Genomic DNA, 23,437 nt, shown 5'->3' on the forward strand with positions numbered 1-23,437 from the left:
TGCTGTGTCATTGGAAGTTTTGGTTTTCCTAACATAAGCATCACGCCTTTTTCATTTTTCAATAATACTTGTCAGCTACATGCCCATCTAAGACATTATTCACACCTCCATGTTTCAAAGGACAGCAACAGGGATGGTATCAGTTATGCGGTTGTTGGAAATGCAATCCATTCACTAGAATGGGTAATTTTGATACACATTCTCCGATTTATCACCCAGCAAATAAAAAAAAATAAAAAAAGGTTAATGTGTCCAATAATGATGAGCCCAAGTGCTCGTTATTCGGGTTTGACTAGGGCGCTCGGGTATGCACAGAATAACACGGGTGCTCAAGTGACATGTTAGAGTTCCTGCGCAAGCATGTCTTGCGGCTGCTAGATAGCCACAAAACATGCGGCCGCGGGGACTCTTACATGTCACTCGATCACCCGTGATACTCGGTGAATACCCAAGCGCCCTAGTCAAACCCGAGTAACGAGCACTTGGGCTCATCACTAGTGTCCATGTGTTATCCGTTTGTACAGTGTCAGTACAACAAAACCAACAAGAGAAAAAAATAAATAAAAAAATAATTGCACTACAGACTGCTAGGGTATAGAACCATTACGTTCATCACTGGGATCAGATTCAACAAAGAAAAAGTAGACAAGGCAATGCATCCAAATAAGTAAAGGCACGATGCAGGAGCCATATAGTTAAATCCAAGCTTAGGATCATTTCTAAGTCCAAGATGATGCAGTAGTGCGATGGTGACGCAGATGGAGGCCGGCTCACTTAGGGTAAGCCAATGGCCAGAAGATCATTAAGAATAAAATTGTGAGGCCATGAACGGAGTTACAGCCATATGTGGCTGGCCACACTGCCTAATGCTACGCTTAGAGAAAGTTTGATTTTGAAAATTTTTTGGGGATACGACTTATCCAAAAAACTATTTAAATAACCTAATTCATGAGACCAAAGTCATAATAAGTTACACTGATTCACTAGTAAAAGTACGGTAGATTAAAAAAATAAATCTTAAGGCTATAGAGAAACACCTATATAATGAGCTATTAATAACTGGAATATTTTCTCTTTTTCAGCACTCAAAACGGTTAACCAAACAGCAACTTCTGGGTATATTTTTCATACTTCGCATTTGTGTGTAAAAATCAATATGCTAGCTGTATGAGAAGTGGATTTACAGGCCCATAACACCATCACAGCTGTCTCCCTTAAGACTATCATGGAAAATACAGCAATTAAGGTTATGTCACTTGAAGCCCTAGACCGGGCTAGCGAGCAACACACCTGAGCTCTCTTCCCCTTGTCCCACTTAATCACTTCTCCTAATGAAAGGCTACTGGCACTTCCAAAGTTGCTGAACAATCCCGTAGGAAATGATGCACAACCTCACCTCATTTAATTCTGGATTACCTGAGTGAATGCAAATATTACTAAAACCAATTAATGCCACGATTACTCCATGATCAACTTTAAAATAAATAAAAATATAGGGGTCTGAAAATGCTTTTATTATTGGTGTGGTGTGACAAGTGTTAAAAAGGTTGTCCACTACTCGGACAACACCTTCTGAATCCCTAGGATTACCTCCAGGAAAACATTAACACACTTATCTCCAGTGCAGGCGCAGTTCCAGCAGTGTCGGCACTGGCTTTACCGGGGATTGCGTGACATTGCTATGTTACTTGACTTCTGCAGCAAATCTGTGCTGGCTTCACTCTCCTATCGACATAATTGGCATCCAGAGAAAGTGAAAATTACAGCTGCTCTCTCACTTCCTCAGATTCTTCATTTGTCTGAAGAAGGGAGTGTGAAGTCAACACCGATTGGTTGAGGGATCATGTGACAATGTCCCGCATTCCACGGAAAAGCCAGTACCGTTAATACTTGAACTGCACCGGCACTGGAGCAGAGACTAAGGCTATGTGCACACGATGCAGATTTAGTGCAGAGCTGCAGAGTTTTTTTTTTACCCGCAGAAACGCTGCAAATCTGCACTGTGATGTACAGTACCATGTAAATCAATGTGGAAAAAAAAAAGCTGTGCACATGGTGCAGAAAAATCTGCGCAGAAACGCTGCAGATTTCAAAAAAGTGCATGTCACTGATTTTGTGCAGTTCTGCAGCGTTTCTGCACCCCTCCATTAATAGAAATCCGCAGTGGTAAAAACTGCATAAAATATGCACAAAATCCGCATCAATTCCGCACAAAAAAGCACTAAAACCGCATAAAAACTGCAGCTGCGGATTCTGCCAGGAGATGTGGATTTTGTGCAGAAAATTCTGCAGTTCTTTCCCTACGTGTGCACATAGCCTAAGAGTATGTGCACACGTTGATTCGAGGGCAGATTTTTCCGCGCAGAATCTGAAAAATCTGCAGGTAAAATGCCCTGCATTTTACCTGCAGATTTACCGCGGTTTTTACCTGCATTTTAACACCTGCGGATTCCAATTATGGAGCAGGTGTAAAACGCTGCGGAATCCGCACAAAGAACTGACATGCTGCAGAAAATAAACCACAGCGTTTCCGCAGCATGTGCACTGGGGATTTGGTTTTCCATAGGTTTACATGGTACTGTACAATGCATGGAAAACTGCGTCAAATCCGCTGAGGATCCGCAGCCAAATCCGCAACGTGTGCACATACTCTAAGTGCTATTATTCTACTGGGGGAACATAAGAGATTCAAAAAGTGTTTTCATCTTTGAAAAAAAAAAAAAAAATACAGAATTTCCAAATCCTCTCGACCTTAAAAGCGATTGTAAATTATGTCCCATCTATAGGATAGGTGATAACTAGTGGTGAGCGTAAGTGCTGGTATAAGGTGTTATCCGGGTATGCTCATGTGCTAACAGAGTGACTTCGGCGTCCTTGAAAAATATGTTAGAATCCCTGCATGTCTCGAGGCTGTTCAACAGCTGCAACACATGTGGGAAATGCATAACAAACAGGAAATTCCTGCATGTGTGGCTGTCAAACAGTCGCGAGACATGCAGCAGAGGGGACTCGAACACGCCGAAGTCTCTCGGTTAGCATCGACACATGCTCAGATAAAACCTTATCAGAGCACGTTTGCTCATCACTAGTGATAACTCAATAATCACAAGGATTCGGACATAGAGAACAGAGGTAATTTTTTTCTAGCAAACTCCTGGACAATGAATAGAGTAAAGGTTGGCATGATTGACCTTCAATCCATTCTCTCTGCAGAGCCCCATTCTCAGGATCAATAGGTTGCAGCGATCAGTAATTTCAAATGCACAGGAGCTTGTCTGGAGCACCAAGAAGCTGCCTAAACTGCTACGCCAGCTTCTAACAGTTTACATCTGGCTGGAGTAGCCGTCCCCCAAGATCTGATATCGATGACCTAGTCAATGGATAGGTCATCAAAATAGTAGTCCTGAACAACATAGTTAAAATGTTCTGTTATTTAAAATAGTATTTCGGCTGCGCTGAATTCCACCTATGGAGGGGAGTGTTGCCAGTGACGTCACATCTACTTATAAACTGCAAACCCACAAGCAGCTTTTGGGGGCATTATACAGGTTTCCTATTTTACTGAATAGGACACAAACAAAATATCTGGTGATTGCACGTGAAACCTGGCAAGTATCAAAAGGAATACCCCTTTGAGAGTGAATAATATTTGTCACGTGAATGACTTAACAAGGGATACCAGACAAGAATGGTGGAAACCTCAGTAGTTCAATTCACATAGCAGAACAGTGGGCACTACCACCCAATTTATCAACTGGAGCTCCAATCACTGGGATTTGGTAGTTTTGTACTTTGAAGGTGATCTTCATACAAAAATACTCCAGCTGTGCATTCCACAGAGAATATACGCCATTCACTACATCAGTGCATTAGAATCCATGAGGATATTTAACCTATCGATTAAATAATGGGTATTAGACCTACCGGTAATTCGGTTTCCAGGAGTCCATCCTGACAGCACCCTGGAGGACGTCGTCCTCCTCCTTGCAGGGACAGGAAAAACACACGAGTGGTTAAAAGGTCCCACTCCTCCCCCTTTCCTTCAGTGTTTTGACAAGTACCACACCATGGATAGATGCTAATTTGAATTCTTTTAATTAACCAAATCATATTACAGCTTATGAAAATAGTATACATGGGGGGAAAGTAATGGTGCTGTCAGGATGGACTCCTGGAAACAGAATTACCGGTAGGTCTAATACCCATTTTCCAGGATGTCCCCCTGACAGCACCCTGGAGAATACCAAAGAAAACTCCTCTAGGGTGGGACTACTGCTTGGAAAACTTTTCTCCTGTATGACGTTACCTGGGCTGCTAACTCGTCAAGTTCATAAGGTTTATAAAATGTATTCACCCTGGCCCAGGTTGCGGCCTTACATATTTGTTCTAAGGACGCCGCTGCTCGTTCAGTCCATGATGCTAACATAACCCTAGTAGAATGAGCTTTTATTCCCACTGGGCAGTCTACCCCTTCTGATAAATAGGCTTTAGCAATTACAGTTGTGATCCATCTAGCTATAGAAGTTTTGGAAGCTTTTTTACCCCTAAATAGGTTAGGGTCCCTTCTCCAGGTACTAGTGGCCTCTAGATAGTCCAACACTGCTTGTCTGACATCCAGGGAGTGTAAAGATTGCTCTTTTACATTGGAGGCGTTTTCGCAAAAGGAGGGTAAAATTATTTCTTGGTACCGTTTTTGAACTGATGCAATTTTGGGGATAAACGATGGGTCTAATTTTAAGATTATGTGATCATCGCAAATCTGAAGATAGGGATCCCTAATAGATAAAGCCTGAATCTCTCCCACTCTTTTAGCTGTCGTAATTGCAACTAGAAAGGCTGTTTTCCATGTACGAATTGAGATAGGCATGTTTTCACTTAAGGTACCTTCACACTGAACGATATCGCTAGCGATCCGTGACGTTGCAGTGTCCTGGCTAGCGATATCGTTGAGTTTGACAGGCAGCAGCGATCAGGATCCTGCTGTGCCATCGTCGGCGCAGAAAGTCCAGAACTTTATTTCGTCGCTGGACTCCCGCAGACATCGCTGAATCGGCGTGTGTGACGCCGATTCAGCGATGTCTTCACTGGTAACCAGGGTAAACATTGGGTTACTAAGCGCAGGGCCGCGCTTAGTAACCCGATGTTTACCCTGGTTACCAGTGTAAATGTAAAAAAAAAAAAAACACTACATACTTACATTCCGGTGCCTGTCCTCTACGGCGCTCTGCTTCTCTGCACTGTGTAAGCGCAGCGGCCGGAAAGCACAGCGGTGACGTCACCGCTGTGCTCTGCTTTCCGGCCGGCGCTTAGTGCAGAGAAGCAGAGCGCCGGAGAAGACAGACTTCGGAATGTAAGTATGTAGTGGTTTTTTTTTTTATGTTTACGCTGGTAACCAGGGTAAACATCGGGTTACTAAGAGCAGCCCTGCGCTAAGTAACCCGATGTTTACCCTGGTTACCAGGGGACCTCGGCATCGTTGGTCGTTGGAGAGCTGTCTGTGTGACAGCTCTCCAGCGACCACACAGCGACGCTGCAGCGATCGGGATCGTTGTCTGCAGCGTCGCTTAATGTGACGGTACCTTTAGGGCATAAGGTTCTTTACATAGAGCCCTGAGGACCATGTTTAAGTCCCAAGAGGGGGTTAAATGCCATAAAGGTTTGACGCAATCTCTGGATGGCTTTAACAAACCTAATTATCCATGGGTGGGAGGCCAAAGGATATCTGAAGTGCTGAGGGCCGAAATCTGTACCTTAAGGGTACTAGGCCTAAGACCCATGCTGAACCCAGACTGAAGAAAATCCAGAACTCTGGGGACATCCAGGGTCTCTGGCAACACAGACTTCCTGCCACCCTCCATACAGAATTTCTTCCAGATCTTGTAGTAGACCCCCGAAGTTACTGGTTTTCTACTAGCTTGAATGGTTGAAATGACTTCATCTGATAAACCCCCGAGCTTTCAAGATGTCCCTTTCAGGATCCATGCTGACAGATGTAATCTTCCCGGGTTTTGGTGCAAGACCGGACCCTGATAGATGATGTCTTTCCATAGAGGAAGCTTGATTGGGTTCTCTGCAGTCATGGACCCCAGCAACGGGAACCAGCTTCACTTTGGCCAGAATGGCACAATCAACAGCACTGTTGCCTGGTCTTCCTGGATTTTCCTGAGAACCACTGGAATGAGTGCCAATGGAGGAAAGGCATAGGAGAGTGGTTCGTCCCAAGTCTGGCTTAAGGCGTCGACTGCTTCTGGCATGTCTGAAGGATTGAGAGAATAGAATCTGGGCACCTTCAAATTTTTTCTTGTGGCAAATTAATCTACTCTGGGAGTTCCCCAACGGTGGCACAATATTTGGAAAATTTCTTGGTTTAGTTCCCACTCTGTTGGACAAACCTTTCTCCTGCTTAGGTAGTCGGCCAGGAGATTTTGCCTTCTAAGTGCACTGCTGTAATTGAAAGAACTGTGTTCTCTGCCCAGACAAATAACTTTTGCGCTAGATCTTCTAGTGCTTTGTGCTTGGGACCTCCTTGGTGTCTCAAGAATGACACTGCTGTCATGTTGTCCGTTAAAATCTTCACATGCTTGTTCTTTAGCCGAGAACGGTTTCTTCTTAGGGTCTCCCAAACTGCATAAAGTTCTCTGAAGTTTGATGACTTGTGGCTGAGGTCTTCGGGCCACCTGCCCTGAAAAAAACCTTCCTTCTAGGTGTGCTCCCCATCGCCACTGACTGGCGTCCGTGGAGATTACTACACAAGTGGTCACGATCCATGGAACTCCTGTCCTTAGGTTGCCGGGTTGTATCCACCATCATAATGATCTTTTCACTGCTGTTGATAGATGTATTGGTCTGTCCAGAGACATCTGGCACCGATCCCATACCGAGAGAACCTGTCTTTGTAATAGTCTTGAGTGGGCTTGGGCCCACCTGACACAGGTGATACAGGCTGTCATTATTCCTAAGATCTTCATGGCTGATCTTATGGTAACCCGATGTTTCAGGAATTCTGTGATCATCTTTCTTATGGATTCCTGCTTTTCTCTTTGTAGAAAGGACTCTCTGCAGGTAGAGTCCAGAAGCACTCCAAGGAATACTTTCAAAGATTCGGGCTTCAGGTGTGACTTTTTTCTATTTACGACCCAGCCAAGGGATTCCAACACCGCAATGGTTCGATCTCTGTGTAGGAGCAAAGTTCTTTCTGATCGGGCTACCAGTAGAAAATCGTCCAAATAAGGAATTATTGTAATTCCTTGGTTTCTTAGATATGCAACTACCTCTGCGATCAACTTCGTAAATATTCTTGGAGCTGAGGCCAAGCCGAACGGGAGGCATTGAAATTGGAGGTGGCAGGTTTGGTCCGGCAGACTTACCGAGAACCTCAGAAGTTCCTGAGAGGTTGGATGGATTAGAACCGGATAATACGCACTCTTCAGGTCGAGAGTGCACATTATTGAATTTTTGTCTATGAGGTGGATGGTTGATCTTATGGATTCCATCCTGAACCTTTTGTATTTGACCTAAAAGTTTAGCGGTTTTAAATTTATGATTGTGCGTGTTTCCCCTGACGGTTTCAGGATTGAGAATAGGGAAGACTAGTGACCTCTGCCTATTTCTGATGAGGGGACCCGAACTATGACCTTGGAGCTGAAAAGTTCCTGAAGGTCTGAGAACATTGGAAAATCGGCTGCCACAGTTGTCGGTGAGATACACCTTTGGGGAGGGGTAGATATAAGCTCTATTCTGTAGCCCTCTGATATTATATTTAGTACATATTCATTTTTTGTTATCTAACTCCATTTGTTTAGAAAAAGACTGAGCCTGCCCCCTATACCTATGGCATCATTGTCTTCTAGATCTAGAGCTTGATCCGAAAAGGGAATTTTTTCCCCTTCTGTTCTGGGCATAGGAACCTTTATAGGTACCTTTGTTGGATCTCCACTGCTCTCTATAATCAGGTTGTTTGCGAGGTGGTGGCAAATCTCCCTTTTTTACTATAAGAGGCAAACACCCTAGATCCTGCAAAGGGAATGGCACATAATTTATTTTTAGAGGCGTTATCACCCGACCAGGATAGCTCTACGGATTTCATTAGACAAGTAACTACTTTTAGCCGCAAATCTCACTGATTTGGCTGAAGTATCAGCCAAGAATGCCGTGGCGGATTTTATAATGGGAAGGGAAGAAATTATTTCAGCCCGCGGGGTCTTCTTAACTAAATGTTCTTCTAATTGCCCCATCCATAAGAACATGGATCTGGCCACCGAAGTAGCCGCTATAGTAGTCCGTATCAGGGCTGCTGACGTTTCCCAAACTCGACGTAGGAGAATATCTGCCTTGCGATCCATGGCATCTCTGAGGCTTGAAGAGTCCTCAAAAGGAATGGATGTCTTTTTTGTAACTTTGGCCACAGGTACGTTGACTTTAGGCTATGTGCACACGTAGGAAAAGAGGTGCAGAATTTTCTGCACAAAATCCGCATCTCCTGGCAGAATCCGCAGCTGCGGATTTGCTGCGGTTTTTGTGCGGAATTGATGCGGATTTTATGCAGTTTTTACAACTGCGGATTTCTATTAATGGAGGGGTGCAGAAACGCTGCAGAAGTGCACAAAAGAAGTGACATGCACTTTGAAATCAGCAGCGTTTCTGCGCTGAATTTTCTGCACAGCTTTTTTTTTTCACATTGATTTACATTGTACTATAAATCACAGTGCAGTTCTGCAGTGTTTCTGCTGCAGAAAAAAAACGCTGCAGATCTGCACTAAATCTGCATCGTGTGCACATAGCCAGGGATTTCTTCCCATGTCCTGATATCATCTGGGTCAAATAAGGACGATCCTTAAATTCCCGGGACATCACTAGTCTACGTTCTGCTTCTTTCCATTCTTGCAATATCATCAGCCGGATATGTTCACTTACAGGGAACACCGTCTGTCTCTGAGATGTAAGACCTCCAAACATTAGATCCTGTCTGGACTTTGTACGTGGCTCCTCCTTTATCTGCATAGTATTTCTCACCGCATGTGCTAGATCTCCCGTATCTTCCACTGGGAAGAGATATTTCCTTCCTTGATCCTGCTCTTCTAGTGGGAGCTCTCCTTCTTCCTGGTCTGAGCTTTTAAGGTCTGATTCTTCATTTGAAGATATATCAAGATCTCTCTGTTCTGGGTCCCATCTGGGTCTCTTACGGCCTGGACTAGAATGGTGTTGTTGTGATATGGTAGCCAAGGAGGCTTGCACTTCCTCCCGGATTAAACTCCTCATCTCAGACAAGAATGTTGGTTGTTCTTCCCTTACAACCTTGGAAATACATGAGCTGCAGAGTGATTTTTTGTACGCCTCTGGAAGCTTTAAGTGACATATGGAGCAATGGTTACTCTTTGCCAAGGCCTTGCCTGGCTTTTTAGTCGTTGGAAGGGGTGTCTGTGGAATATCCAAAACACACACTGTGCCAACCAGCGACGCTGAACATTAGACCGCGAGTCCTGTTCACATGCGGACCCTCGGAAGCCTGAGCGCAAACCTAATGAAATCTGCCGCTTGCTTTTTACTCCTTACTATGTCCACATACCACGCTGTGGAACGCCGGACAGCATACGCCGCTGACGTCACCGGAAGGGACGCTCAGTTATTGTACACCTACTTCCGCGTTCCATGATGTGGAACGCAAGCTGGGCCCCGCTGACGTCACCGGAAATGACGCTTGGTCCCGGGAGTGGCTGCTGACCGCTGACTCCTCCATGTTCCTGTATGGAACACATAGTTCCGGGCGCCTCTTCTCCTGCCTGGCGCCAGAGCCGATAGCCCCCCACCAGGAGGAAGTAGCTCTACCAACGAGACCGTCAGCTCGACTGGTCTGTGGGGCAGAGGGACTCCCCACCGGGAAGTTTCTGCCCTGGGCCACTTGACAGTGGGAAGGATATAGGACCAGCCGCACGATCCCCCTGAACCCTCCGGTCTCCGGTAAGCCTTCACACGCTGCACAACTCTCGTGTGTCCCTCCATGCAGGGCGGAGTGGGACCTTTTAACCTCTCGTGTGTTTTTCCTGTCCCTGCAAGGAGGAGGATGTCCTCCAGGGTGCTGTCAGGGGGACGTCCTGGAAAAATATCTTAATGGATTTTTAATATGTGGCAAGAGCCCCATATTTATTACATTTTTAATTTAAAGTGAACCTGTCAGCAGAATTGTGCAAATGCACAATCTCCCCCTGCCATTTTGATGAAGGTAATTTTTTTTTTTATTTTACCCGGCAATACTGTAGGCATAATGCTTTACATGCTAGTACGCAGGCGCCTGCATTTTGCGCAATATAAGTCTATTTTTCTAAACACATCAAAGTATTTGCCCTATGTAAAATAGGGGGCAGGTCACTGAAGGATCAGTGACCTGTCAGAAGCCAATACTGGTGAATATCTACGCAAAGCACCACAAATCCCCGCCCCCGAACTGAAAACGACAAATACAGATTAAAGAACAGCCACAAGAAAGATTGCATCACCCCAGGTATCATTTTAATCAGTATCACAGCTCCTACCTGACAGTGTCTGTAGTTTAACCCCTTAGCGACCGCCGATACGCCTTTTAACGGCAGCCGCTAAGGGTACTTAAACCACAGCGCCGTTAATTAACGGCGCTGTGGAAAATGTAAATAGCGCCCCCCCAGAGTCGGATTTTCTCCGGGGTCTCGGCTGCCGGGGGTAGCCCAGACCCCAGAGAACATGATTCGGGGTTTTTTTTACTGACCCCGCATTTGCGATCGCCGGTAATTAACCGTTTACTGGCGATCGCAAAAAAAAACAAAAAAAAACAATTTCTTTTTAATTTCTCTGTCCTCCGATGTGATCGCACATCAGAGGACAGAGAAAGGGGGTCCCAGATAGCCCCCCGATACTCACCTATCTCCCCCGGTGCTCCTCATGGCTCCCGATGGGCGCCGCCATCTTCAAAATGGCGGGCGCATGCGCAGTGTGCCCGCCGGCCGGCACCGGGAGAATCTTTGGGGTCTCGGCTGCCGGGGGTAGCCGAGACCCCAAAGAACATGATCGGGTCGGTTTTACCGACCCCTGTTTTGCGATCGCCGGTAATTAACTGTTTACCGGCGACCGCAAAAAAAAAAAAAAAAAAATCAAAGTGTAATTCTCTGTCCTCTGATGTGATCGCACATCAGAGGACAAAGAAATAGGGGGATTCGGGGACCCTATCATACTCACCTGTGTCCCTGGGTCCTCCTGCTGCTCCTCCTGGCCGCCGGCAAAAGAAAATGGCGGGCGCATGCACAGTGCGCCCGCCATCTGTCTCCATCTGCCGGCCGGCAGGAGAACAGCAGTTGGGGCTAAAATTAGGGTTAGGGCTAGGGTTAGGGCTAGGGTTGGGGCTAAATTCAGGGTTAGGGTTCTTTCACACTTACGTCGGTACGGGGCCGTCGCAATGCGTCGGCCCGACATACCGACGCACGTTGTGAAAATTGTGCACAACGTGGGCAGCGGATGTAGTTTTTCAACGCATCCGCTGCCCAATCTATGTCCTGGGGAGGAGGGGGGGGGAGTTACGGCCACGCATGTGCGGTCAGAAATGGCGGACGTGACGTACAAAAAAAACGTTACATTGAACGTTTTTTTGTGCCGACGGTCCGCCAAAACACAACTGATCCAGTGCACGACGGACGCGATGTGTGGCCATCCGTCACGATCCGTCGGCAATACAAGTCTATGGGCAAAAAAACGCATCCTGCGGGCACATTTGGAGGATCCGTTTTTTGTCCAAAACGACGGATTGCGACGGATGCCAAACGACGCAAGTGTGAAAGTAGCCTTAGGGTTAGGGTTGGGGCTAAAGTTAGGGCTAGGGTTGGGGCTAAAGTTAGGGTTAGAGTTGGGATTAGGGTTAGGGTTTGGATTAGGGTTGGTATTAGGGTTACGCTTGGGATTAGGGTTAGGTTTGGGATTAGGGTTAAGGTTAGGGTTGTGATTAGGGGTGTATTGGGATTAGGGTTAGGTTTGAGGTTAGGGTTGAGATTAGGCTTAGGGGTGTGTTGGATTTAGGGTTTTGATTAGGGTTATGGTTAGGGTTGACATTAGGGTTGTTTTGGGGTAAGGGTTGTGATTATGGTTAGGGTTAGTGATTAGGATTATGGATCGGGTTGGGATTAGGGTTAGGGGTGTGTTGGGGTTAGGGTTGGAGCTAGAATTGGGGGGGTTTCCACTGTTTAGGTACATCAGGGGGTCTCCAAACACGACAGCCAATTTTGCGCTCAAAAAGTCAAATGGTGCTCCCTCCCTTCTGAGCTCTGCCGTGCGCCCAAACAGTGGGTTACCCCCACATATGGGGTACCAGCATACTCAGGACAAATTGGACAACAACTTTTGGGGTCCGATTTCTCTTGTTACCCTTGTGAAAATAAAAACTTGGGGGCTAAAAAATCTTTTCTGTGGAAAAAAAAAATATTTTTTATTTTCACGACTCTGCATTCTAAGCTTCTGTGAAGCACTTGGGCATTCAAAGTTCTCACCACACATCTAGATAAGTTCCTTAAGGGGTCTAGTTTCCAAAATGGTGTCACTTGTGGGGGGTTTCCACTGTTTAGGAACATCAGGAGCTCTCCAAACGAGACATGGCGTCCAATCTCAATTCCTGCCAATTCTACATTGAAAAAGTAAAACGGTGCTCCTTCACTTCCAAGTTCTGCGGTGCGCCCAAACAGTGGTTTACCCTCACATATGGGGTCTCGAAGTATTCAGGAGAAATCGCACAGCAACTTTTGTGGTCTAATTTCTCCTGTTACCCTTGTGAAAATAAGAATTTGTGGGCGAAAAGATCATTTTTGTGTAAACAAATGAGATTTTTTATTTTCACGGCTCTACGTTATAAACTTCTGTGAAGCTCTTGGGGGTTCAAAGTGCTCACCACACATATCTAGATAAGTTCCTTAAGGGGTCTAGTTTACAAAATGGTGTCACTTGTGGGGGGTTTCCACTGTTTAGGCACATCAGGGGCTCTCTAAACGTGACATGGCGTCTGATCTCAATTCCAGCCAATTCTGCATTGAAAAAGTCAAACGGCGCTCCTTCACTTCCAAGTTCTGCGGTGCGCCCAAACATTGGTTTACCTCCACTTATGGGGTATCGGCACACTCAGGACAAATTGTTCAACAAGGTTTGGGGTCCATTTTCTCCTGTACCCCTTGGTAAAATAAAGCAAATTGGAGCTGAAGTAAATTTTTTGTGAAAAAAAGTTAAATGTTAATTTTTATTTAAACATTCCAAAAATTCCTGTGAAACACCTGAAGGGTTAATAAACTTCTTGAATGTGGTTTTGAGAACCTTGAGGGGTGTAGTTTTTAGAATGGTGTCACACTTCATTATTTTCTATCATATAGACCCCTCAAAATTACTTCAAATGTGATGTGGTCCCTAAAAAAAAAAAGGTGTTGTAAAAATGAGAAATTGCTGGTCAACTTTTAAACCTTATAACTCCCTAACAAAAAAAAATTTTGTTTCCAAAATTGTGCTGATGTAAAGTAGACATGTGGGAAATGTTATTTATTAACTATTTTTGACGTATCTCTCTGATTTAAGGGCATAAAAATACAAGGTTTGAAAATTGCAAAATTTAAAAAATTTTCGCCATATTTCCGTTTTTTTCATAAATAATCGCAAGTAATATCGAAGAAATGTTCCCCTTAACATGAAGTACAATATGTCACGAAAAAACAATCTCAGAATCAGCAGGATCCGTTGAAGCGTTTCAGAGTTATAACCTCATAAAGTGACAGTGGTCAGAATTGCAAAAATTGGCCTGGTCATTAAGTACCAAATTGGCTCTGTCACTAAGGGGTTAAACAAACCTGTCAGCAGGATTTTGCTCAGTAAAGAGGTTGCCCACTACTTTTACATTGATGGCTTATCCTTAAGATAAGTCATCAGTGTCTGATCAGCCAGGGTCCGACATCCGGCACCCCCGTTGATCTGCTGTTATTGGGGTCAGCAGCTGTCGGCCAGAAATACTCACTTGCCGAACTGCTCCATCTACTTGTAGTGGCCGGGGCTTGGAACAGCACATCCTCCTCCTATTCAAATCCATAGGTGGTGGATTTGGAATACCTCATGGCATCCTTTACAAATAGAAGGAGCATCTCGGCAAGCGAGTACTTCTGGCCGGTGGCCGCCACTGATAGAAGCTGATTGGTGGGGGCGCTGGATGTCGGACCTTGGCAGATCAGACCTTGATGACCTACCCTAATGATAGCCCATCAATGTAAAAGCAACAATGGACAGCCTCTTTAAGAATAGTGGAAATCCTCTGAGACCCCAGAAATCACATTACCAGCAGCAAAGACTTTGAGGTCCAGTTCTCATCTAAAATGCCATTTAGAAAATGATAACCACAAGTCTCTAGACAACAATAAGTTAAGAGTACTGTTATTGTCATTTCGTTAAACAATGATTCTAATGAAAGTCTAAAGTGCCAGAGTATATTGGTAATAATGCCGGTTTGAACTATATGACTCAAGATTAAAAACAGCAACAAAAAAAAACAAAACATGGTTCGGTGAATACACAAACATGCAGAAACTAGGACCTAGAAATACATAAGACCTTTGCATTAGTAGCACTAGATTGAGGCAACTGATGAAAACAACATGTTTTATGACGAGCAGCTTTTACTTTGAGATGGTTGCATCTGCCATGTAGTTACCTCACATGGTAGTCTACGCAGTTACGCCATTGTAGATATGGTACTTAGGTAAAAATGTTATGGTCATAATTAGGCACACAATGCAGTTTACTAATTTATTCCAAGTTTAAGGCTGTTTTTTTTTTTAGTTTTTTTATTGCCGTTCTTGAAGACGTGGCATTAATATACCGTATATACTCGAGTATAAGCCGAGATTTTCAGCCCAAATTTTTGGGCTGAAAGTGCCCCTCTCGGCGTATACTCGAGTCACGGTAGCGGTGGGGTCGGCAGGTGAGGGGGTGAGGGCGCTGAGGTATACTTACCTAGTCCCAGCGATCCTCGCGCTGTCCCTGCCTTCCTCCCCGTCTTCTGTGCTGCAGCTTCTTCCCCTCTTCGCGGGCACGTGGGACCGCTCATTACAGAAATGAATAGGCGGCTCCACCTCCCATAAGGGTGGAGCCGCCTATTCATTTCTCTAATCAGCGGTGCCGGTGACCGCTGACAGGAAGAGGCTGCAGCACAGAAGACTGGGAGGAAGGCAGGGATAGCGCGAGGATCGCTGGGACTAGGTGAGTATGTTATATTTACCTGTCCACATTCCAGCCACCGGGCGCCGCTCCATCTTCCCGGCGCCTCCATCTTCCCGGCGCCCTCTGCCTGATCAGTCAGAGCAGAGACGCTGGGAAGATGGAGGCGCCGGGACCGGATGCTGGGAGCTGCAATCAAGAGAGGTGAGTATGTGGGTTTTTTTTTTTTTATTGCAGCAGCAGCAGCGGCCATGGCACAGATTTATGTGCAGCATCTATGGGGCAGTATGAACGGCACACAGCACTATATGGGGCATCTGTGCAGCATCTATGGGGCAGTATGAACGGCACACAGAACTATATGGGGCATCTGTCCAGCATCTATGGGGCAATATGAACGGTACAGAGCACTATATGGCACAGCTATGGGGAAATAATGATCTATTTATATTTTTGAAATTCACCGGTAAATGTTGCATTTCCACCCTAGGCTTATACTCGAGTCAATAAGTTTTCCCAGTTTTTTGTGGCAAAATTAGGGGGGTCGGCTTATACTCGAGTATATACGGTACATTTTTTTTGCAAAAAATACAGATGATCAGGTTTTTAAATACATCAGATAGGGATTATATACATTAGATAGGACTGCTCTATTATGGGTATACCTTGGCGATTGGTGGAGCAGCTTAACCCCTTCATGACCTTGGGATTTTTCGTTTTTCCGTGTTCGTTTTTCACTCCCTTCGTTCCCCAGAGCCATAACTTTTTTATTTTTCCGTCAATTTGGCCATGTGAGGGCTTATTTTTTGCGGGACGAGTTGTACTTTTGAACGACATCATTGGTTTTAGCATGTCATGTACTAGAAAACGGGAAAAAAATTCCAAGTGCGGTGAAATTGCAAAAAAAGTGCAATCCCACACTGGTTTTTTGTTTGGCCTTTTTGCTAGGTTCACTAAATTCTAAAACTGACCTGCCATTATGATTCTCCAGGTCAGTACGAGTTCATACACACCTAACATGACTAGGTTATTTTTTATCTAAGTGGTGAAAAAAAATTCCAAACTTTGCTAAAAAAAAAAAAAAAAAAAAAAAAAATTGCGCCATTTTCCGATGCTCGTAGCGTCTCCATTTTTCGTGATCTGGGGTCGGTTGAGGGCTTATTTTTTGCGTGCCGAGCTGGCGTTTTTAATGATAGCATTTTGGTGCAGATGCGTTCTTTTGATCGCCCGTTATTGCATTTTAATGCAATGTCGCGGCGACCTAAAAAACGTAATTCTGCCGTTTCAAATGTTTTTCTCGCTACGCCGTTTAGCAATCAGGTTAATGCTTTTTTTTAATTGATAGATCGGGCGATTCTGAGCGCGGCGATACCAAATATGTGTAGATTTGATTTTTTTTTTTATTGATTTATTTTGATTGGGGCGAAAGGGGGGTGATTTAAACTTTTATATTTTTTTTATTTTTTTCACATTTTTTTTAACTTTTTTTTTTAACTTTTGCCATGCTTCAATAGCCTCCGTGGGACGCTGATCGCTGCTATGTAGCAGAAATGGAGGTGTGCTGTGAGCGCCGACCACAGGGTGGCGCTCACAGCCACCGGTCATCAGTAACCATAGAGGTCTCTAGGACCTCTATGGTCACCATCCTGACGCATCGCCGACCCCCGATCAAGTGACGGGGGTCGGCGATGACGTCATTTCCGCCCGGCCAGAAGCGGTAGTTAAATGCCGCTGTCTGCGATTGACAGCGGCATTTAACTAGTTAATAGGTGCGGGCAGATCGCGATTCTGCCCGCGCCTATTACGGGCACATGTCAGCTGTTCAAAACAGCTGACATGTCCCGGCTTCGATGCGGGCTCACCGCGGAGCCCTGCATTAAAGCAGGGGATCTGACCTCGGACGTACTATCCCGTCCGAGGTCAGATAGGGGTTAATATACATTTTTTTTGCAAAAAAACGTATTAACTAAATACCCTGTATTTTTTTTTCATTTTTTGACTAGCACTTGCTCATTTACTGTGACTTCTTTACAACAGAGTATTTTTGACCTCGCTGTGCTCTTTTTGTGTCTTCAAGATTCTTGGTGGTGTGAACAGGTTTCTACAGACTAGATCACTGTGCAAGTAGCCCATGTGTTTTTGGTTCTGCAGTTACGCCATTGTAGATATGGTACTTAGGTAAAAATTTTATGGTCATAACTAGGCACACAATGCAGTTTACTAATTTACTCCAAGTTTAAGGCTGTTTTTTTTTTTATTTTTATTTTTTATTTTTGTTATTGCCGTTCTTGAAAACATGGCATTGGTAAAATGTGCCATGTGAGAAGCGAAGAGGGCGGCTCTTTAGGTGTGCTAGCAGACTGCAGCTCACCTGTGTCATCTTGTCCACAGACACAGGAATGCCATCTATCGTCAGAGGGGGCAGATCGGAGTTGATGTCTTGTTGGACAGGTGCATGCTCTGCCAGTGCAGTCTCCAAGTCCTCCAGGATCATACTCTTAAACTTGCGTACCTGGGGGAGAAAGTGGGAGGTAAACAGATAAGAGTGCAGCTCTCAGCCTCCTAGTGCTTAGTAACATGACAGCCCCAGGGCTCAAAGGCAACTCTGGCAGCACAGCAGATGGCTAAAAATACATGGTCCTCTGTGCCTCTGCTGGCTGAACGCAGAGGAAACAATGATGAAATATTAAGTAATATGCTTTAAGTAGTGGAAGCAAGAAGGAATGAATACTGAAGGAACATGAAATAATCAGAATTCAGCAGGAAAGAATCTACCAGAAAAAAAAGACTGTGACAAGGAGCTGGAGATTTGGCCATGCCAGCAAACTCTCTACTTGACAAGAAGAGTAGAAATTTGTCCGTCATCACTAGTCTCTGCTTAGTAAGAAGCACAGCAAAACATTTTTAGCTTAAAATATTAAAAGGGGCTCTCCCCACAGACATTTATCTACTGAGCTAGGATGCTTCATCACTGGGGGCGCTACAGATTACTAGAATGGGGTCCAGAGACCCATTTCTTCTCCAGTTACTAAACTTTAAAATCGAGCAGCAGTCATGCCCCCCCATCAGCCCCATTCAGACTGGGAAATATCTAATGATCACAAGTATACCCTCCAGGGATCAGACATTTATCATTCCTGTGGCTACTTGATAACTGAGGGTTATGGGAAAACCCATTTAAATATACAATATTCTAAGGAATCTCTAAACAGTACATAGTTATTAAGGTTGAAGGAAGACTTTAAGTCCATATAGTTCAACCCATAGCCTAACCTAACTTGCCCTAACATGTTGATCCAGAGGAAGGCAAAAAAAACCCATGTGGCAAAGAGTAAGCTCCACCTTGGGGAAAAAAATTCCTTCCCGACTCCACATACGGCAATCAGACTAGTTCCCTGGATCAACGCCCTATCAAGGAATCTAGTGTATATACCCTGTAACATTATACTTTTCCAGAAATGTATCCAGTCCCCTCTTAAATTTAAGTAATGAATCACTCATTACAACATCATACGGCAGAGAGTTCCATAGTCTCACTGCTCTTACAGTAAAGAATCCGCGTCTGTTATTATGCTTAAACCTTTTTTCCTCCAAACGTAGAGGATGCCCCCTTGTCCCTGTTTCAGGTCTATGATTAAAAAGATCATCAGAAAGGTCTTTGTACTGTCCCCTCATATATTTAAACAATAACATAAGATCACCCCTTAGTCTTCGTTTTTCCAAACTAAATAGCCCCAAGTGTAATAACCTATCTCGGTATTGCAGACCCCCCAGTCCTCTAATAACCTTGGTCGCTCTTCTCTGCACCCGCTCTAGTTCAGCTATGTCTTTCTTATACACCGGAGACCAGAACTGTGCACAGTATTCTAAGTGTGGTCGAACAAGTGACTTGTATAGAGGTAAAATTATGTTCTCCTCATGAGCATCTATGCCTCTTTTAATGCATCCCATTATTTTATTTGCCTTTGTAGCAGCTGCCTGACACTGGCCACTGAATTTGAGTTGGTCATTCACCCATACACCCAGGTCTTTTTCATTGACGGTTTTGCCCAGAGTTTTAGAATTAAGCACATAATTATACATCTTATTACTTCTACCCAAGTGCATGACCTTACATTTATCCCCATTAAAGCTCATTTGCCATTTATCAGCCCAAGCTTCTAGTTTACATAAATCATCCTGTAATATAAAATTGTCCTCCTCTGTATTGATTACCCTGCAGAGTTTAGTGTCATCTGCAAATATTGAAATTCTACTCTGAATGCCCCCTACAAGGTCATTAATAAATATGTTAAAAAGAAGAGGGCCCAATACTGACCCCTGTGGTACCCCACTGCTAACCGCGACCCAGTCCGAGTGTGTTCCATTAATAACCACCCTTTGTTTCCTATCCCTGAGCCAGCTCTCAACCCACTTGCACATATTTTCCCCTATCCCCATTATTCTCATTTTATATATCAACCTTTTGTGTGGCACCGTATCAAAAGCTTTTGAAAAGTCCATATACACTACATCTACTGGGTTCCTTTGGTCCAGTCCGGAACTTACCTCTTCATAGAAACTGATCAAATTAGTCTGACATGAACGGTCCCTAGTAAACCCGTGCTGATACTGGGTCATGAGGTTATTCCTCTTCAGATACTCCAGTATAGCATCCCTTAGAATGCCCTCCAGGATTTTACCCACAGTAGAGGTTAAGCTTACTGGCCTATAATTTCCGAGTTCAGTTTTTGTCCCCTTTTTGAATATTGGCACCACATTTGCTATACGCCAGTCCTGTGGTACAGACCCTGTTATTATGGAGTCTTTAAAGATTAAAAATAATGGTCTATCAATGACTGTACTTAATTCCTGCAGTACTCAAGGGCGTATCCCATCCGGGCCCAGAGATTTGTCAATTTTAGTGATTTTTAGACGCCGCCGCACTTCCTGCTGGGTTAAGCAGGTGACATTTAATGGGGAATTTTTATCACTAGTCATTTTGTCTGCAATGGGATTTTCTTGTGTAAATACTGATGAAAAAAAGTCATTTAGCATATTGGCTTTTTCCTCATCCACCATTTCACCCAGACTATTTTTAAGGGGGCCAACAATATCATTTTTTAGTTTCTTACTATTTATGTAGTTAAAGAATATTTTGGGATTATTTTTACTCTCTCTGGCAATGAGTCTCTCTGTCTCAATCTTTGCTGCCTTGATTTGCTTTTTACAGAATTTAATTTTTTGTATTTATTTAATGCCTCCTCACTACCTACTTCCTTTAATTCTCTAAATGCTTTCTTTTTGTCACTTATTGCGCCCCTTACAGCTCTATTTAGCCATATTGGTTTCCTCCTATTCCTAGTATGTTTATTCCCATACGGTATATACTGTGCACAGGTCCTATCCAGGATGTTCATAAACGTCTCCCATTTTCTTTGTGTATTTTTGTGTCTCAGGATATCGTCCCATTTAATTGCACCAAGATCCTCTCTCATCCGTTGGAAATTTGCCCTCCTGAAGTTTAGTGTCCTTGTAACCCTTCTATTACACATCTTTTTAAAGGATACATGAAAACTTATTATTTTGTGATCGCTATTTCCCAAGTAACCCCCAACCTTTATATTTGCTATGCGGTCTGGCCTGTTGGTTAATATTAGGTCTAGCAGTGCCCCCCTTCTTGTTGGGTCCTGAACCAGTTGTGAAAGGTAATTGTCTCTCATAGTTGTCAAAAACCGATTACCTTTGCTGGAACTGCAGGTTTCTGTTCCCCAATCTATTTCAGGGTAGTTGAAGTCCCCCATAATAATGACTTCTCCTTGAGTCGCAGCTTCATCTATTTGCTTTACGAGGATATTCTCCATTGCTTCCATTATTTTTGGAGATTTATAACAAACCCATATCAGTTATTTATTATTTTTTCCCCCTCCCCTTATCTCCACCCACAGTGATTCTACATTCTCTCTCTATAATATAGATAGAGATATATATATATATATATATATATATATATATATATATATATATATATATATATATATATATATATATATATATATATATATATATATATATATATATATATAGATAGAAGAATTAGAGAAGCACAAAATGCAAAAGAAAGAAGAGGAAAAGATTCGGATGCAAAGCCCCCCAAGGAATAAACTAAACTTTAATTCTAGGAATCTAAAAAATGGAGCCAGCACACCATTCTCAGTGAAAACAGCAGGAGATACTATTAGCCCATCTTAGCAAAGTTTCGGATTCATAAAGATGTGACCCCATTCTAGTGAACCTTTTTCAAGCAGTGAGTGAATACATGTGACAAGTATATAAAGGTACATAATTACAATATTTAACAATAATTGCTTGAAAAAGGTTCACATCTTTATGAACCAAAACCTCACCAAGATGGGCTAATAAAAGTAGCTCCTGCTTTTTTCACCGAGAATGGTGTGCTGCCTCCATTTTTTGGAGAGAAAAAAAATAAAATATATATATATATTTATATTAGATGGTGGCCCGATTCTAACACATCGAGTATTCTAGAATATGCATGTCCACGTAGTATATTGCCCAGCCACATAGTATATTGCCCAGCCACGTAGTTATATTGCCCAGTCATGTAGTATATTGCTCAGCTACATAGTATATTGCCCAGCCACGTATGTCACAGGTTAAAAAAATAACAAATAAACATATACTCACCTTCCGAGGGCCCCTTGTAGTTCAGTCACATGACCGTGACGTCATGGCAGGTCCTTCTCGCGCAGGCCCTGTGATGATGTCGCGGTCACATGATCGCGACGTCATGGTAGGTCGTTCTCGCGCAGGACCTGTGATGACGTCGCGGTCACATGACAGTGACTTCATGGCAGGTCCTTCTCCCATACCATCCTTGCTACTGGAACCTGCCGCTTGCATGGAGCGGTCACAGGAGTGTCGCAAAAGGTGAGTATATAATGATTTTTAATTTTTTTTATTGTTTTTAACAGATGTTTTTACTATTGACGCTGCATAGGCAGCATCAATAGTAAAAGCTTGGTCATACAGGGTTAATAGCGGCGGTAACGGAGCGAGTTACCCGCTGCATAACGTGGTCCATTACCGCTGGCATTAACCCTGTGTGAGCGGTGATTGCGGGGCGTATGGAGCGGGCGCTGACTGCAGGGGACTAGGGAGGGACTAATCAGACTGTGGCCGTCGCTGACTGGTCGCGGCAGCCATGACAGGCAGCTGGCGAGACCAATCAGCGACTGACAGACAGAGGCCGCGACCAATGAATATCCATGACAGACAGAAATAAATATATATATATATATATGTGTGTGTGTGTGAGATATAGAAACACGTCTTGATCCTGAGAGCGTCATAGGCTATGTTGTGAGGCGAAATTTTAACCCCGCACATTCCAATTGACCAAACAATTTTGCCCCTATCTACATAATGGGGAAAAAGTGTTGGAGACAAATTGACAGCTGCCAGATGTGAACAAGGGGGACTTAAAGAGTGAGAGCAATGGCGCCAAAGAGTATATACCGTACATTTGCTAAGGTGGGGCCCCGTCATGGGATACTCACCACACACGGGGATATGAACACACACACAAAATGCGCCACACACTACCACGTGCTTGAACACATACCACCCTCAGCACACATTTCACCACAAATACAGCAACTTCGCTACATAAAAGTCGAAACACAAAAGTCGCCACTCAAAACTCGCCACGCGCAAAATTCGCCACATGCAAAACTAGGCTCACGCAAAACTCGCCACACGTGTATAACTCACCTCATGGAAAACTCGCCACACGCAAAACTTGCACACGCGGAAAAATTGCCACATGCACAAAAGTTGCAACACATGCAAAAGTTGCCTCACAAAAAACTTGCACATACTCAAAATGCACCACACAAAATTCACCACGCGCAAAACTCGCCATGCGCAAAACTTGCTGCACACAACTTGCTACACTAACCTGTCACATGCAACTCGACACACAAAAAGTTGCTACACGCATGTCGCCACACAAAACTCATCTCACAAAAGTCGCTACATGCTGGTCGCCACATGCAACTCAACACACACAACTTGACACATGAAACTCGCCCTAAAACACACACAAGTCTGGTATTATCCTTCAAAAATAAAAATCTGATTAAAGGGAACCTGTCACCCCCGTTTTTTCAGATTGAGATATAAATACTGTTAAATAGGGCCTGCGCTGTGCGTTACTATAGTGTATGTAGTGTACCCCGAT

At 44.0% G+C, this 23,437-nt stretch overlaps 1 protein-coding gene across 2 annotated transcripts in view; it reads right to left on the reverse strand.

Moving 5' to 3' along the window:
* The window catches only part of NRF1 (nuclear respiratory factor 1), a 135,501-nt gene that overhangs the window by 66,002 nt on the left and 46,062 nt on the right, over positions 1-23,437 (reverse strand). For both annotated transcript variants that reach the window (XM_069765397.1, XM_069765396.1), the window contains one exon: positions 17,567-17,707. In XM_069765397.1, the coding sequence (XP_069621498.1) occupies positions 17,567-17,707 (141 nt within the window). The remainder of the gene's footprint in view (positions 1-17,566; positions 17,708-23,437) is intronic.

The sequence above is a fragment of the Ranitomeya imitator genome, chromosome 4, assembly GCF_032444005.1.
Source record: "Ranitomeya imitator isolate aRanImi1 chromosome 4, aRanImi1.pri, whole genome shotgun sequence".
Classification (NCBI taxonomy): domain Eukaryota; kingdom Metazoa; phylum Chordata; class Amphibia; order Anura; family Dendrobatidae; genus Ranitomeya; species Ranitomeya imitator.